The sequence below is a fragment of the Triturus cristatus genome, chromosome 5_2 (genome assembly GCF_964204655.1).
Source record: "Triturus cristatus chromosome 5_2, aTriCri1.1, whole genome shotgun sequence".
NCBI lineage: Eukaryota > Metazoa > Chordata > Amphibia > Caudata > Salamandridae > Triturus > Triturus cristatus.
In genome coordinates, this window is record NC_140588.1 from 962,841,280 (window position 1) to 962,858,589 (window position 17,310).

The 17,310-nt window shown below is 45.4% G+C and overlaps 1 protein-coding gene across 1 annotated transcript in view; it reads left to right on the forward strand.

Annotated features, from left to right (window-relative positions):
• Positions 1–17,310, forward strand: part of COL4A5 (collagen type IV alpha 5 chain) — a 589,146-nt gene that overhangs the window by 304,019 nt on the left and 267,817 nt on the right. Inside the window, exon 26 of the mRNA XM_085608164.1 lies at positions 10,694–10,786. Within this exon, the coding sequence (XP_085464290.1) occupies positions 10,694–10,786 (93 nt within the window). The remainder of the gene's footprint in view (positions 1–10,693; positions 10,787–17,310) is intronic.

Here is a 17,310-nt window from a genome sequence, read left to right on the forward strand (position 1 = left end):
ACAATCCAGACATGTTACAAAGCATAGGAGTGTCATTTCTTTCAAAGACATCGGCCTTGCAGCGACACGTTCTTCTGTACACACCTTCACAAATAATGACTTTGTGAACTTTCAGTCTAACATGAAAGCTCAGGTGGGACAATGAGTACTAAAGCACCTGTTTGCCCATACATACTCGGTCTATGACCAACCCAACCTCCCAAGGAAAGAGGGTACTGCTACAAATACAATGCACAGCATCTGAATCCAGGAAAGATTCAGGGTGCAACATGAAATGGTTACTAAGAACTTCCCGAATTCACATACACCCCTCTCATCTCTACTGCATGGGGTGAATTTGATAAGGAGCAAGATAATGTGTAAATGCAGAAAGAAGAAACCAGACATAAGAGGAGGTTGCAGAATGGGAAAAAGAGGGTGACCATTTCAAATGGCTTCTGGCAGGGGCGTAACACAGGCCCCCCGCAGCCCCGCGCTGCGGGTGTGGGGGGCCCTAAGCTCCAGGGGGCCTCCTCAGCACAGCACTCTGGCTGCAGAGCTCCTGATTGAGCCGGGGGGGCCCTCACGTGCCTTGCAGGGAGGCCCCCTCAAGTTTTCTTACGTCAGTGGCTTCTGGAGCATACATTTAAATAAAGTCATTCAAGGAGGCTCATGGCATCAAATGGTCGGAAACTCGACAACGCCCACAGCAACAACTTCATTGAGATGGAGTTCCCTGTCCTCCAACATAGATGGTTATCTGTAACAATCAGTTTTCAGATTGTAATGCTGTAGAATGTGTACACTATTTGCCTCCATGGATGCCAGCTCATGTTACCACCTGATCATTTCTACACTGTTTCTGATCTCTTCTTACAACAGTTCTCAGACATAAAAATGCTGTGCTTCTCCACTCTTAAATATATATTGGGGAAAACGCAATATGACGTATGAGTCTGTGACCTGGTACACTCACTGAGGGTTTCAGGGGGGAACCAAAACATCTGCTTCGTAGAAAAGCAACTTGTAATATTCCAAGCCCAACACTAGATGGCAGAAATGTGTAATCTTAAACACTTGCATCTAAAACACGAAAAACTACAAGCTAATTGTTCAGGTAAGCATTTCTTTCTTGCTACAGGGAAGGAAATCATATTACACGTGAATATAGGGCACCCAAAGAAAACCAAAAATACTTTCTAGGCCAGAAAACCAACTCCTGGTACATGATTTTAACTCCCTAGTGTTGGGTTCTAAGAAACAGATTAACAATGACTCGTATATTCGAGGAAGCAGCTATCCGATCCAAGTTTCTGTCGGTGCAACTTATTCTGTACAGACAATGCTGGTCAAAATGGGCAAGACAGACTCGACACCAGTGGCGGCTGGTGACATTTGAAAGTGGCGAGGCTTAAAATTATTGCCGTAGTGCATTATGGCGAGCGAGCCTGAACTTAAGGGGGGTTTGGGGGATTCTCTCCCCCCCCCCCCCCCCCGAGAACATTTTTAAATAAATAGTGGACAAATGGTGCATTTTCAAGCAAACTTGAGGAAGCAGGAAGGTTAATAAAGCAATATGATTGAAATATTTATCATTTAGGAAATTGCCAATTTTTATGCGTTATAGAGGACAATCTTTGCGTATTTTACCAGCAAAGTGTTATATAAAAAATGCGCGCCAGACACGAATCAGACAGAATAGAGAATGCGAGAACAGCCCAGAACCGGGATTTTGACTTTTGCTGCGCTCCACTCACCCCTTGCTCAATGAGGGAGACACCATTTGTCAAAGAAAGTCACATTTGCACCCTTCCCACTGGTTCCCTGGAAGGCTTCAGATACATAGCACTCTGGTCAACAGCCTCAGGTAATTAATACTCACTACCCACTACCGAAAGACCACTCACAGCTGCCAGTAGGGCAAGACATACATGAGCTATACCAGCAGACTTACTCCTGAAACCCCTATCTATGTCCAGTATTGTAAACCCATCACAGCCAATATTAAAAAATACAGACAGGTCCATTTTAATATTATTATTACTCTAGCAGACAACATTTGGCCTATGAGAGGGGGTGGGGGGTATCACAATTTCAAAACACCAGACTGACCCTGTTCAATAATCTACATTATTCTACCGACATATTCAATATATCTCACGTGTGCGTGCCATCAAGTGATGTTTCATGTCATTTCACTGCCACGTGAATGCGATACCTAGACTGGGCAGCCTTGCTTTCACAGATGCAGCATCTTGTGTGGTGTATCCTCTGTACTGTCAGATCATGTCTACCCCTGGTCAAGTGCCTGCGTGCTCTGTACTGTAAGAGTATGTCTACCAGTCCAGTACCTACCTCCTGGACAGCGAAGCACCTCTGGAATCTGAAGAGTGACACAAACTGCTGCTTGTACATATCGGCAGGATTGCCAACTTAGATAAATGACCCCCTTTTTGGTGCTGAACAAGCAATTCGATCATCAAGCAAGGTATTATTTACTTGAGCGTGACTAAGCTTTGTGGAAGAATAAATACGCAGACATGGATTGCAAACCGGGCTGAATACCAGAACACGTGCGTATATCGGTCTATGAATTTCTACATTCCATTAAGAACACTGGCCCGAATATAGTTCAGCGAGAAGTGACTCAAAACTTGGCCTCCGAGTGTCAGGGCGGCAATCTATCATACACTAACTAACATTAATGAGGGCATGAATATTGACCTGAGGGTGCACAATGAAGGATTAATGCCTTCTGTTCCTAGCAGGTGTGTTTCCACCTATAAATCAAAACTCGGATGAGTGATACGAAATATTTCTGTCAAATGAGCCCCAGCACTCACGCAACTGAGCAGCAATAGAAGATGGCACGTGGCTAGCTTCAGAATACAGCAGTTTCAGTTGTAGGGGTACAGGCATAATGAAGAGGTCTGTGCGGAGACATGACAGCTGTCAAAACGGCGGGGCCACATACAATTGACACACCTGTATTTACTATACAGGGACATATCGATAGATGTTTCACTTAGTAATTCACAAAGCCTTAAATCAATAAAATCAGACCCCTGAGAACAGTTTATTTGAAAATGTTTTCTTGAATTCCATTTATGTATAGCATAACAGTGAGATATTCGCAGTGGTTGCAGATTGGTTGGCTAGTGTGAAGCATAGTTCATTCGGAAACTGTGTGCTATCTTGATAGTTCAGTGGGACTAGGTAGCCAGAATATCGGACCTCTGAATAGGTGAGACCCAGGCAGTTTAAAGCAGCGGTTTCAAATGTTGAGGTAAGAGTTGGTTGCTGAGTAGAAGGGTCCATCTGTTACTGTAGCTGAGTGAAAAGTGATTTCCACTCATGAGGTGCGCAATTGTCACTAAAATAACTGAATATACAAGTTGGCAGGTATGTAGTTACATTACACAGGGATAAATTCAAAGTGTATATGAGGCAGGAGAGGGTAAGTGATTTGCCCAGAATCACAGGATGTGGAACAGACGCTGAAACCTGAACCTTGTTTACAAGCTCTAAAGTTGGCAGCTCAGCGCCTTACACCAAAATTACATCGTAAACAGAAGGAGGAAACAAAACCCCCTCCCTCAGTAACTTCCCAGGCTCCAGACCTACCTCCCCGAAAACTCACCTGCAGCAGATCACACAGCGCGCTCACTCTACACAGCAGGGGTGAAAATAACTCGCCTGAGTCTGGCATCCAGTGTTTATGTGGCTGCTTTCCCCCCACCCCCCCCCCCACCGCCATTACCCGTAATGTCAGAAGTACCTTATCCAGTGGTGGTGTCAGCCGGGGGCAGCCCCAGAACACCCTCCACTCACCCCCACCAACCGGATGGTCATAAATTAGAAAACGGAGTGATAAGGGGCAGAGAGGGGGCTGAGCCTACAAAAAAAGCTTCCCTTTATGAAAAAAAACAATTCAGGAACAAACGTTACGATGTAATTATAGATGCCACGTATACATTATTAAGGCAGATCTTTTAACATGCCGCCCCAGTCTCTCTCACATGCACTTATTGACAGGAGTGAGGTGAGCCCTGTTCATCATTTCTAAAAGAGAAAACGGGGATATGTTCGGCTTCTGCGGGGGAGTGGAAGGGGGGGAACAAGAGAAGCTGAAAAACAGACACAAAACGCTTTACATTGGTGGCAATACTCGCGGGGGGCTGTGCGTTGGCACCAATACTCACGGGTGGGGGGGGTGTTTGCGGCGGGGGGGGGGGGTTGGGTTTAAAATTAAAAGTAACATAATAACAAAACTTCTTACCTGACGGGTCGTACCGCGCCGCCGCCTCTGCTCTTGGGCCAGGGTCCCTCCCGCATTCTCAACAGGAACAGGCATGATGCAGCTCCCTCCCTCCTGTAAGCCAATCACAACGCTGCAATGGCAGCGTTGTGATTGGTGAGGAGTCCCATCGGTGAGGGACGCCATTTTCTCTATGTAGGCTGCATGCAGCCTACATAGAGAAAATGTACAGTGAGCATGACTGCTTTGGTCGGCCCCAGGGCCTACCAAGCAGTCCGGGCACACAGAATGGTGGAAGCCACTCCTCCCTGACCCGCCCACCTGCCCGCCCACAACCAGGCATAACTCCCGCCCGCCCCCAACGGGCTGCTACCAATGCCGTCTGCTTTCTCGCAACGCGAGAAGAAAATAAAATGGTATTTTAAATACCATTTTATTTTTTGCTTCTCGAACTGCGAGAAAGCAGTGGGGCAGCGCTCCGACGCCCAAATGGAGCGGCCGCCACTGCTCGACACTCTGCCCCACGAGATGTGGTCAGGAAGGGACATTCTTCCACATGATATGGACTTCCCCGTCACTTCAACGGTATTGGACAGCAGTCGCTGACTGTCTTAATAGTGTTAGTGGGAGGACTATGGCGCGAACAGCGAAATATTGTCTCCTGGATATCTGGGATGAAACCGACCACCTCCGTATAGACGTCTTTGGTTGACGTTGGGGTTGATGGTAGCTAAACGTAACATTGCACGAATGTGGAGAGCCGCACTGCCACCGCAATTAGTCAACTGGAAGCGGGACATGGACTGGTGGATACAGGCAGAAAGGGTAGTGTACAAGAGCAGGTGCTGCCCGAACAAATGGTCTAAAATATGTAGGAAGTGGAACACCCATCGAGGAGAGATCTGTGCCCCCCTGTGGACACCAATGAAGACTCTTGGGGGCCTTGTCATTTCTACGCAGTAAAAAGATTAAAATACAATGGCTTGTATAGCCAATATTATTGTGTTGAGTGTGTTTTTGGTCTTTTCTGTAAATTTGGGAAGCAATCATATGTTCGCTCTACGAAAGTAGATGTTAAAGTGACAGGATGCAGGCAAGCAAACTGATAACCCGGTTCTACTTTGATATAACGACCTCTGGTATCCAAGCTTGTTGAAAAATAAATGGGCACACCTTTATAAAAGTTGCCTGTACACTTTAGAAAAATGTCTATCACAAAAAAACACCACCCAAACAGAATGCCCACCCTTGGGAATATATTGCAATTCCATGCTGACCTTTGGTTGCCGGAGTGGTGATTATTGGTGGCCACTAGGATCAAACAAAAAGGGAGATAATAAAGGCCAGCAGTATCACTGGATCATCATCAGCAGAATGTGTCTCCTAAACATATTCAAGAACACTCTTGAAACCAGCCCTGCAGCTATAACAGGCAGAGCACTAATTAATCAATCCTTATCATATGGAGAATCCCCCATTGAACAAGAACTGGCTTCATCAAGTCAATACTGAAGAAACATGAGCTAGTCCTCTTTGAACCTATAAACTGAAGCTTAATGATAACAATTCATGGGCAAGTAAATAAAAAATAAAAAAAAAATCATGAAGATATCTGTTGTTTTCTAATGAAAAATAAACTCCCCCTTGACCCACAAACGGGATCCCAGCGTGGCAGATGGACCAAATCAGCATTAATTGCAATGTGGTAGACTCTAAACAGAGTAACCAGCCTTCCACTACTAGATCTCAGCAGATTGTGATACTGTGGACCATGTTTTCATACTTGAGACCAAATAAAACAGGAATACAAAGATCTACCTCCAACCTGAAATGGACAGAGTCCTACCTCAAAGACAGAACACAAATAAATGATTTACTTCTATCTGTCTTTGCACCGTTTGTTAGGATAGGGGTTATACTAGGCTCAACAATTTCTCCCGTACTATTGAATATATATTTTGTATAACTTTCATAGATTGCAAGCTCCTTTAAACGCACCTGCTACCGCAACATGGGTGACCCTAATATCATCCTTAAACTGGTAATCCCTTCACACCTCAAGACCTCTGGACTCAGCGAATGCCTAGTAGTAGTTAATAACGGAGTGCTGAAAAATCACCCAAACCTAAGGGCCTGATTTAGCGTTTGTCACATGGAGCACTCCATCGTAAATGCAGTGGAGTACCCTGTCTGCCAAACTCTCGGTCCACCTGCCTCAGTTAGAGATGGGCAGACTGTAACCTTTTTGTCAATGAACCTTGTTGGCCTCCGACTGCCTGATGGAGCAGAGTTCATCAGAGGAAGGGTATGATGAGGAAGGGTATTACACCACCTGCCCTTTTTAGGGTGGATGATGTAATGTCTGTTTTTTATGTCGTCAGCACCAGCAGTGACAGACAGAAAAAACAAATAATTACCCCCCCACTCATAGGCAGCCCTACACGAAGAAGACCATCATCTTGTGCAGTGCACCCAAAGAGTCCAGTAGACTCCAATATTCGCCTGTCCAAATGCACACATAAAACCACACATACAACTCAGGCACCCCCATAAATGCATTAGCTGTGGTTAAAGCTAAGACTAGACATGAAACATCTACCCCCATTAGTCCCACACAGCTTGGTAGAGAGGGCAGCATTCATTCTCACAGAAAGGGGTTCACTTTGGAGGACCCAGAGCATCAGATCCCAACTCTGATATTTACAAAAATGCAGTTAAAAAGGAAAACCCTGCAGTGGACTTACATGAATGTCGAATCCATGCAGTAGAAGAACAGCCATGACTGGTGAGGGTGGCACAGCTGAACACAGCCACGCTCAGGACTTTCACCCCAAAAATGTGGTTTTAGCTTGTCCTTTGAAAGTCGATTGATTCAGCAGGTTGGAAACAGGATGTGGGGTATCTAAAGTGAAATGTTCATCCATTTCTGTTCCTTTTCAAATATTATCACATGTTAAGTTTCTATTTTACATTTATGTTTGTGTGCCTGAAGTTATTTCAACTCTGTGCAGGGTCCCGTTTAGTTTGACCATGCTCGATATATGGTATTTGTATTTTTACACTGTCTGGTAGCTAGTGGAGCCATAATACACAGTCAATAATTTTAAGTCATGTGGAAGGAAAGGTGCGTGTGAATGCGCTTGTCTAAGCGAGAGGAAGAAATAAAAAAAGTTCTTTATCCTTTATGTTGTGTACATGATGTGATTTCGACTGGAAGTTAATGTTAATTCGGATCTTTTATAGCGCACGGCTACTCCGAAGAGTGTCCCGGCGCTTTGACAAAAACCCGAGAAGTGAAAAACCAGGGCCGATGAGAGCAAGCAGAAGGGCTACTGGGCAAAGAGCCATGACTTCAACTCTTTCCTGAAAGTCAGTAAATTATTGGCTTTCCTCAAAGAGACAGGCAAAGAATTACAGCATTGAGGCGCCAGAAAACGAAAAGAGCGACCTCCAATTCTAGCCAGTCTAATGGAAGGGACAGAGGCCATGGACATAGATGTAGATCTCAGAGTTCTGCTAGGAACATAGAAAGCCAAGCGCTTCCTGATGTATTTGGGCCCTACCTGATGAAGTGCCTTAAAGGCAAGAGTTAATGCCTTAAAGGTGATCCTTTTAGACATAGGGAGCCAATGCAGGCTTTTTAGTAGATCAGATGCTCTCGCTCTCCGCTGAAGACCATAAATGGCTCTTGCAGCGGAATTCTGCACAATCTGCAAACGTGAAAGGAGAAATTTAGGCAATCCCAGATAGAGCACATTCGCATAATCAAGGCGAGAGCCGATCAGGGCCTGCACCGTGATCTTTCTATGCTGCAAAGACAACAGCGGAAGAAACTTACGCAACATCTTCAAGATGCCAAAACATTTTCCCGCAAGGCCAAGGATCTGAGATCTAAAGGAAAGACCATCATCAATCTGGAAACCAAGATTTTTCGCCTTAGATGAAACATTTGCCGGAGGAAGTGCACTGGGTTCCTGCTAACCAGATCACCTGTGCCAGATCTCTTTCCCAAAACTGTACAATTGTTTCCCCCGATTGACAATTTCTTTATTAACCTTTATAAGTCCCTAGTAAATGATACCTCTGGTGCCTAGGGCCTGAGGTGCTAAAGATGGTCCCCCAAGGGCTGCAGCACAAATTGTGCGACTCTAAGGCACCCCTCACCAATCTCATTCAGGCCGGCTTTTGCAGGCTGCTTGTTTTGGTGCAGACTAAACTGAGAATTCAACCTGAGTGTCAGACCCCCTAACACTGCATGTAGTACTTGTAAGTCTCCCCTACAGCTGGCCTTACAGCTGTAAGGCAGGGTGCTTGATATTACATGTGAGGGCAATCCTGCATGAGCAGATATGCTCCTGTGCTGGTCAGTTCCATTGCTACCAGTGTAAGTGGACAGGGAAGCCATTTTAGAACATGTGCTTGGCACTGATGAAAAGGAGTTTCACAGCTACATCATGGTTTCACTGAAAATAGAGATGTTTGGTATCAATCATCTCGTATTGATGAACCCACACTGATTCAAGTGTTGGATTTAACTATACATGCACCTTAGAGGTGCCCCGGGAAAACCTACCTGCCTCTGGTGTGCTCCTTGACTGGATTCTGACAGCCTGCCACCCAAGAAACTGTTCTGACTTTCTAGGGTGAGAGCATTTGCTCTCAGGAGACCCAGAACAAAAGCCTGTCTAGGAAGAGGGTGTTACGCCCCCTCACACAGGATGACCTGCTGATTAACCTTCGTAGGAAGGAAAGCTTCAAAGAGCTGCTGCATCTGAAATGCGAATCTGACTCCCCTCACAGGAGAGGAAGCCGACCCCCTTTGTTCAGAGCCCTCTTGGTACCTGGACAGGCGGGAAAAATAGCTAGTCTGCCATCCCCTGGCTAGTAGCACCCCTAAGGTAATCTAAACCGAGGTGGACATGACTTTTCAGAAGTAGCCATCTTTGTAATGGCATACTTGGGAATTCTGGGACAAGGTTATGCCCACTTCCCACAGGAAGTGGTCATATAGGGGGCATAGTGACCCCAAGGGTCAATCGCCCATTGACTGCTACCCTACACTCCCATAACACACCCAAATGCAGTATTTAGGAGAGCCCTTGGCACCGGAAAAGCACATCCCGCTAACTTGAAAGACGAAGAGGGACGAGAGAGTCACATCCTACAATACTAGAAGACCCAGCAACTGACTAGGCGCCAACCTCGCTGGCATACCTTCCTGCCTTCGCCAATTGTAACAGAAGTCAACTGTCCTGCAGCTGCTGAGTCGCCAAAGCTTGAGAAACCTGCCAGCACTTCTTCAGAAATCAAGACCTCCCGAGAAGCAGCAGGCCTGATTGCCTGCATCCTGCAGGCATCCAAAGACTCCTGGAAGGACTCCATAACCACAGAAACCCGATGCCTGACAACACCACTGCACCCATCGCTCCAAGCCTGAGTTGAAGTGGGACAATGGTGTCATTGTAGTCCCCCAACCCTCTAGAAACTGAGTCCAGTGTGATGACACCTCTCATTGACTCCCCAACGTCGCCTGCAGCCTCTGTATGCAGACCCCCTCTACCGTGACAGCTCCTGGTAAGAAAACCCGACACCTAAAGACATTTCTGCACCTGTCACCCCTGGGCTGTGGAGAAGAGGACCAACAGTGTCCCTTCTTCCCCGAAGATCGTGAGGCCTGAGCCCCATGTTGGTTCAGCCCGACTGGTTCCCCAGCCAAAGTCAAAGCTGCTTAGAATAACATTGGACACCCGACTATGTTTTGCACCTCTGCACCCGCCTGCCCTAGTGCCACTGGTGGTGCTCTGCTGGTGCCCTTTGGACCTTGCCCACCACTCACCTTATCTCCTGGAGAGGGGTTTGTAAGTCGCTGTACTATACCTGAATGCCATATTGACTTTTCCTCCCATAGCATAACATTACAGCCTCCAGAAATTGCACTTTTGAACTAAAAAGAATTAATTTTTAAAAATGTACTTACCTGAACGATTTTCTTCCGTTGCCTACACATATATAAAGATACCTGCTATTTTTATAAATTGATGTGAATTTCCTTCTTGAGTCGTGTGTCTCTCTTATTGACTATTGTGTGTATTTGTAGATGTCTTGTCCTCTGTGATAAGCCTAAGGCTGCTCGACCACACTACAACCTAGAAGAGCACCGTGAGACTGTCATAGCAAGCCCCCTGTCCACTCATAAGGGAACCCCTGGACTCTTTACACGATATCTCTCATTTCGATATATCATATAAAGAGCCAGCTTCCTGCAGATACTGTCCCTATATTACTGTGGTAAGCAAAACATGTCTTGCTTTGAGTTTAGGAATAGCCTAAATAGCTATATGCAGTTTCATTTTCGCAGCTTTTTAATTCCTAGAAGACCTGGAAAATTGCACATAAGACTGTTAAAAAGGTATGTGAATATGCGTTGTGCTAAAAGATGTAATGTTCTCTTCTCAGGTGAAAAAGGTGAACCTGGCCAAACTACGACAAAGCAAGGAGAAACTGGACAGCCTGGTTTCCCTGGTGTTCCTGGTAACGTGGGAGCTCCAGGTAAGGCACTGTAGCCAGGAGGAACAATAGTTATTTTTCTGGTTCAGAAATGTTTAAATATAACCCTATATCTTTATCAGCTGTTCTGGCAGGCAACTCTTCTTTTACTCTTAGATTTGGTGCTGTGCAAATGAATGGGTAAGAAAAGGTTTTCTTTCTTACTAGCTTGCTGATGCTACTCTGCATGGTCGGGTATTGAAAGCAGTATGAGCTGTTTACTTTGTAATGTCAATAATTGTTCCAATTTGAGAGCATATTCGTGGACATTGGAAATAAATAAAACTGGGTAAAGCCACATTATACACTAAAATGAAATATGAGTAGGAATACTTTAAAAGAACGTACAGATGTGATGAGCAATTTGGTCAGGCACCAAGGGACTGGTCTGGCATTCACTAACATCCTGTGACGTGTGCCAATAAACAACTGTACTTATAACAGTTTAGAAAAATTATCCAAGATCCTATTCTTTTGAGCAAGTAGATTAGCTAATCTGACACTGAAGTCTCATTTAGGCTCTGTCCATTTAGCAAATGTCATCTAGGAATGTTCAAACTCTCAGGCCTGTGACAGTTGCAGGCGGTGGCACATGCTAACAACAACAACATAATTTCTGCACAAACAGGAACATAATTTTAAAATATCAATCAATTGAAAGGTGAGGTCAAATAAATATTGAAACATTCATGTGATTCTTCTGCTGTGATTGCTCAAAGATATGGCAGCCAGTAGCTCCTTCTGTTAATTCATGTTTGTTTTTAAAGCAGTGTTTTTTATTTGTATTTCCCCACACAGTTTTAATATAGTCACCTAGATTGAATTAAGGGAATACCATCTATGTCTTCCTTCCTATGTCTTGGGAAGTATCACTTCCTTAATTATTATTCTCTTAAAGAACTGAGGAATTATCTCTGCAGCTTCTGGATATTGCTAAATCTTGGTTTAAATAGTCACCGTGCATTGCTGATGCTCCTATCAAATAAGAATAATACTAAAAACAAACCTGAGGGCAGAGGAGTGAATTTGCCATTATTTGTCACAATTAATTCTATTTAATGCAAGAATATTAAGAGCACTGTCCTAGGATCCTTCAAATACTTCCTGATGAAATGTATACCCAGCCCTTTCACATGCTTCTTTTGTGTTTCTATCAAACTCCCACAAGAACCTCACATCCGTCTCCAACAAGCTACTCCGTCTTGCATTGCACATCTCAACCACGTCACAGAAAGGACTTATTCTCAGCGATATTACCATCTGAGAAGAAAACTTTCCAGCAAAGTTGCCTAAGCTATCATTGACAACATTGGATTCACCTACTCGCACACTAAATCTCCCTCTGGAAATAATATTTTCATTGACCGTATGAGCTCAGAATAGAAGTGCATTACTGGTCTGACCATTAAATCATCAATTTTGTATCCTTCATTAGCTGAGCTCCAGACATACTTGTTAGTCCTCGTTCTTGTTGCCTAGACCAACTGCTCACTGCGAGTTCATGAATCCTGAACCAGCACTCAAAAACAAACTCTACCCCTCTTCTAACTTCATGTTGATTAATCTGAAACACCTTGAATCTAAAGTGCTCAGTCAACTGGCACCATTAAAACATTTAAAAGTAAAATTGCAAAAAAACGAAAAATAGTTCAATCATGACCTTCTCCGGAAAGGCAAGGTTAGAGATATTTTGAGATGAGGAGCCAAATCTCAACTGCCAGCTCGCTTACTGTTCTGTAGAATTTGCCCCTGTGATTATAAGACTTTCAGCACAAGAAATGTCAAATGAAGCAAAGAACTTCTCCAAATAATGTTTTACTAACTATTTACAGTCTCTAAGGTATTAGCAAACATCTTTGCTATAACCTAATGTCTTTCTTTTGCTGATAAAATTACCATACTTGGAAGTAAGTTTGATGTTTGTAAACATTTTGTTCGAGGCATATGAGCTGCAGAATTCACACTCTGTGCATAGATCGCCATCTGGTGTTGGGCTCAGATGCTTGCACCTTGTTGTTGTCCTGGAAGAAGTCTTTTGTAGTCATGAGATAGGTGACTCCTCCCATGGACGATAGTGCGCATGGGCATCGACTTCATCCTCAGATTGTTTTTTTCCGCCATCGGATTCGGATGTAACTTCAATGCTCCGGTTCGGTACCGTGTTATCCAAACCTTTTCGACGCGCACAGCATATCAAACTTGACGGTATTGTTTTCGATCGAGTGCTTTTCGACGCGCTACTAAAAGACTTGATTCCGGTTGTCGACGCAGGCCGCTGGGCCTATTGATGCCATTCGGGCCTACGGCTAATGGAAAGGACTCCATTCAAAAAATGCCCCCAGTGTGGAGCTAAATTTCCACACAGCGACCAACACAAGGTCTGCAACCTCTGCTCTCGCCCGAGCACGAGGAGAAAAACTGCCAAGCCTGCGCCTCCTTCCGCTCCAAAAAGACTATCCGTGATCGCCGGGCCCGACGACACGTTATGGCGCAACGAGCTGCACCGGTGCCAGAAGACATCTTTAATGAAGACCCCGATGTTCCTGAGGCAGAGGATTCGGAGGATCTGGATATCATTTACGACGACCACATCACTCCAGGTCAACGGGTGAGTACAAGTGCCCCTGCCCCGACCCTCCCCGAGAAAAGAACGCACAGGTCAAGACTTCGCCTGCAGGCCCCAGTCGCGACCAAACAAAGCTTCAGAAGCCCCGCCCTCCCGCTCGGCTCCGGAGACAACGAGTAAGCCACATATCAGTGCCCCCCAGATACCATCGGCACCAAAGACGGGAGCTCATCCTACTCCCACAGTTCCCAAAAAGCCATCGGCACCGAACACCTCGGCACCCAAAGAACAAAAGGCCTCGAATCCGTAACCAAAGCATTCAGAACCGAAGAAGATTTCCGACTCGACACCAAAGCCGAAGGATCAAAAAACCCCTTCAAAGGCTCCAGAGCAGAAATCTAAACCTCGCTCGGAACCGAAAAAATCGTCCCGAAAGCGGTTACCGAAGAGGAAGAACTTTTTCAGCCGGATCCCATCGATCTGAAACAGAAAACTCTACATGTGGACCCCAAGACAGGCCATGTTGTCAACGTTCCACACAAGAAGTGGAAATTGGACACACCACACATCCCTGATGTGCCTGTAAAGAAAAGAGACTGTGCCACTTCACCTTTAAGACCCTCTTCTCCTGTTCTTCCTACTAAGCCTTCTTCTCCTCCAAAGTCTTCCATACTTCCTCCATACTCACCACCACCACAGGATGATGATGATTTAGGGGCTGGGGGAGGGAATAATGACCCTTCTCACTGACCCTGATGACGACACAGACGTGCCACAGGACACATGGGATGACTATAATGACCCAGTAGATCCTCCAGACCTTCCTGATCCCGATGCATACCCAAGAAAGCCATCTCCCCCAGATGACAATATTGGCTTTAGTCAGCTCATTGATAGGGCTGCCCAGTACCATGGTGTTCAAATGCATTCAGACCCCACAGAGGAAGACTTCCTACTGGACACGTTTGCACAGTCACAAAAAACAGTACAAACCTTACCCATGTTAAAAGGCGTCATTAAACATGCCCCAGAGATATTCAAAGACCCAGTAAGGGCTAGAATTCTGAATCGTAGAATTGATAAAAAATATAAACCCGCCCCAAATGATCCCACCTACATCAAAGATCAACTTCCCTTAGATTCTCTAGTGGTGACCAACGCTAGAAAGCGTGCCAGCTCTCTGACCTCCGGTGATGCTCAACCTCCAGACAAAAAGTGTCCAAATTATTAGACGCTTCAGGCAAGCGAGTTGCTGCCCAGGCAGCTAATCACTGGAGGATAGCCAATGCGCAGACATTACATGCCAGGTACGATAGGGCTCATTACGACGAGCTTGAATGCCTAATGCAGCATTTACCTGATCAATACAAAACCAAAGCCAACGCTTTGATTCAAGAAGGCAAATTAATAACAAATGCATCCATTAAATGTGCCATCTATGCAGCAGACACCGCATCTAGATCCATCAACACTAGTGTGTTACTAAGAAGACATGCCTGGCTGTTCATTTCTGGTTTCAAACAGGAGGTACAAACAACTATCCTTAATCAACCGTTCAATCAGGAACAACTTTTTGGCCCAGCTGTAGATACAGCTTTTGAAAAAATAAAAAAGGACACAGAGACTGCTAAATCCAGGGGAGCATTACAGTCTCCATCCACACGAGGTTCCTTTCGACGCTCCTTCTATAGAGGAGCATCCAAAAACATCAGTGCAGACACTGCTGCTTCCTCCTATAAAAACACCACACAAACATCCCCCAATAAGGGATATTTTAGAGGTGGGTACAGAGGAAATAACAACAAGGGTAGCGGCCGAGGTAACAACAATACTCGCGCCTCTCCCACTAATAAACAGTGACTTTCCTCCACTCTCTCCCGACCATCCCACTCCGGTCGGAGGGAGACTCTCACAGTTCCTACCTGTCTGGAATTCCATCACTACAGACAAGTGGGTAAGACAAATTATCCAGTTTGGTTACTGCCTGGAACTTACTGCAACTCCCCCCAACATGCCACCCAAGCAGCGTCCGATGTCCACGGAACATCTGACACTCCTCAAATAGGAATTTCTCTCACTGCTTCAAAAGCATGCCATAGAACCAGTCTCCATACAGCATCAAGGGACAGGAGTATACTCCCTGTATTTCTAAATCCCCAAAAAGGACGGTACTCTACGGCCAATACTGGACCTCAGACCTCTCAATCTCTACATACAGTCAGATCATTTTTACATGATCACTCTTCAACAGGTCCTTCCACTACTTCAGCAAGGCGACTTCCTTGCCACACTAGATCTCAAGGAGGCCTACTTCCATATTCCCATACACCCTGCTCACAGGAAATATCTGAGGTGACCACAGCACCCAGGGTATTCACAAAGTGCCTTGCGGTAGTAGCGGCGCACTTGCGAAGGCAGCAAATCCATGTATTTCCATACCTAGACGACTGGCTCATAAAAGCCAAGTCACACAACCAGTGTGTGCGCCATACCTATCAAACCATTCAACTGCTACACAACTTGGGGTTTACAGTAAACTATACCAAGTCACACCTTCAGCCCTCCTACCTACATCAGTATCTAGGAGCCGCAATAGACACTTCCAAAGCCCTAGCATACCCCAATCCAGCCAGGATAGTCAGTATCCAAACTCTCATCACCAAGTTTCAACCCCAGTTCTCTCTTCCAGCACAAGTGTTTATGCAGCTCATAGGGATGATGGCCTCTTGCATTTTCATTGTACCTCACGCAAGACTTCAGATGCGCCCTTTACAAGAATGCTTAGCACGTCAGTGGAACCAAGCTCAAGGTCAACTTACAGATCTGGTGCTGGTGGACAGCCTCACCTATCGCTGTCTGCAGTGGTGGAACACACAAAATCTTTCCAGAGGGCGGCCGTTCCCAGAGCCAGTTCCACAGATAGTGCTAACAGCAGACGCATCACTCACCGGCTGGGGAGCCCATCTCCTAAACCACACAATTCAGGGCAGGTGGACCACCCAACAAAATACGCTCCACGTCAATCAACTAGAACTATTGGCAATATTTCTAGCGTTAAAGTAATTCCAAACACATCTCCTCAACAAAGCTGTCCTAGTCTGCACGGACAATATGACAGCCATGAATTACATACAGAAACAAGGAGGAACACACTCTTTGCAATTGTCTCACCTAACGCAAACCAAATAAGGATGGGCCATTCCACAAAACATATATCTTCTGGCGGAACATCTACCCTGAGTGAACAATCAGATTGCGGATCTATTAAGTCATCAGACTCAACAGATACTCAAATGGGTACTTCATCCGCAAGTTCTTCAATCCTTTTTCCAAATGTGGGGCCAGCCAGACATAGATCTGTTCGCCACACATGCAAACGCAAAATGTCCAACCTTCGCTGCCTGGTTTCCACACCCGTTGTCCAAGTGCAATGCGATCTGGATGAACTGGTCAGGCAGATTTGCGTATGCTTTTCTGCCACTCCCGCTCATTCCGCTAGTAGTACGCAAGCTCAAACACCAGTCTCTCAAGATGATCCTGGTTGCTCCCACATGGGCACGGCAACCATGGTTCACAACACTACTCAAACTCTCAGTAGTTCCACATCAAAAATTACGTCTCTCCTCAAAGCTGCTCACGCAGAACCATGTAGAGATAAGGCACCCAGATCCAGCAAAACTGAATCTAGCGATCTGGCTCCTGAAATCCTAGAGTTCGGTTACCTCAACCTCCCACCCGACTGTATGAACATTATTAAAGAAGCCAGACGCCCTACTACTAGAGCTTGCTATGCAGCTAAATGGAAAAGATTTGTCATTTACTGCAATAACAACAAAATTGAACCATTAGATGCTTCAATTCAAAACATTATTTGCTAAATCTACAAAGATGCAATCTGGCATATTCATCTATACGATTGCATCTGGCTGCTCTTGTCGCCTACCTACAAAACAGACAACAT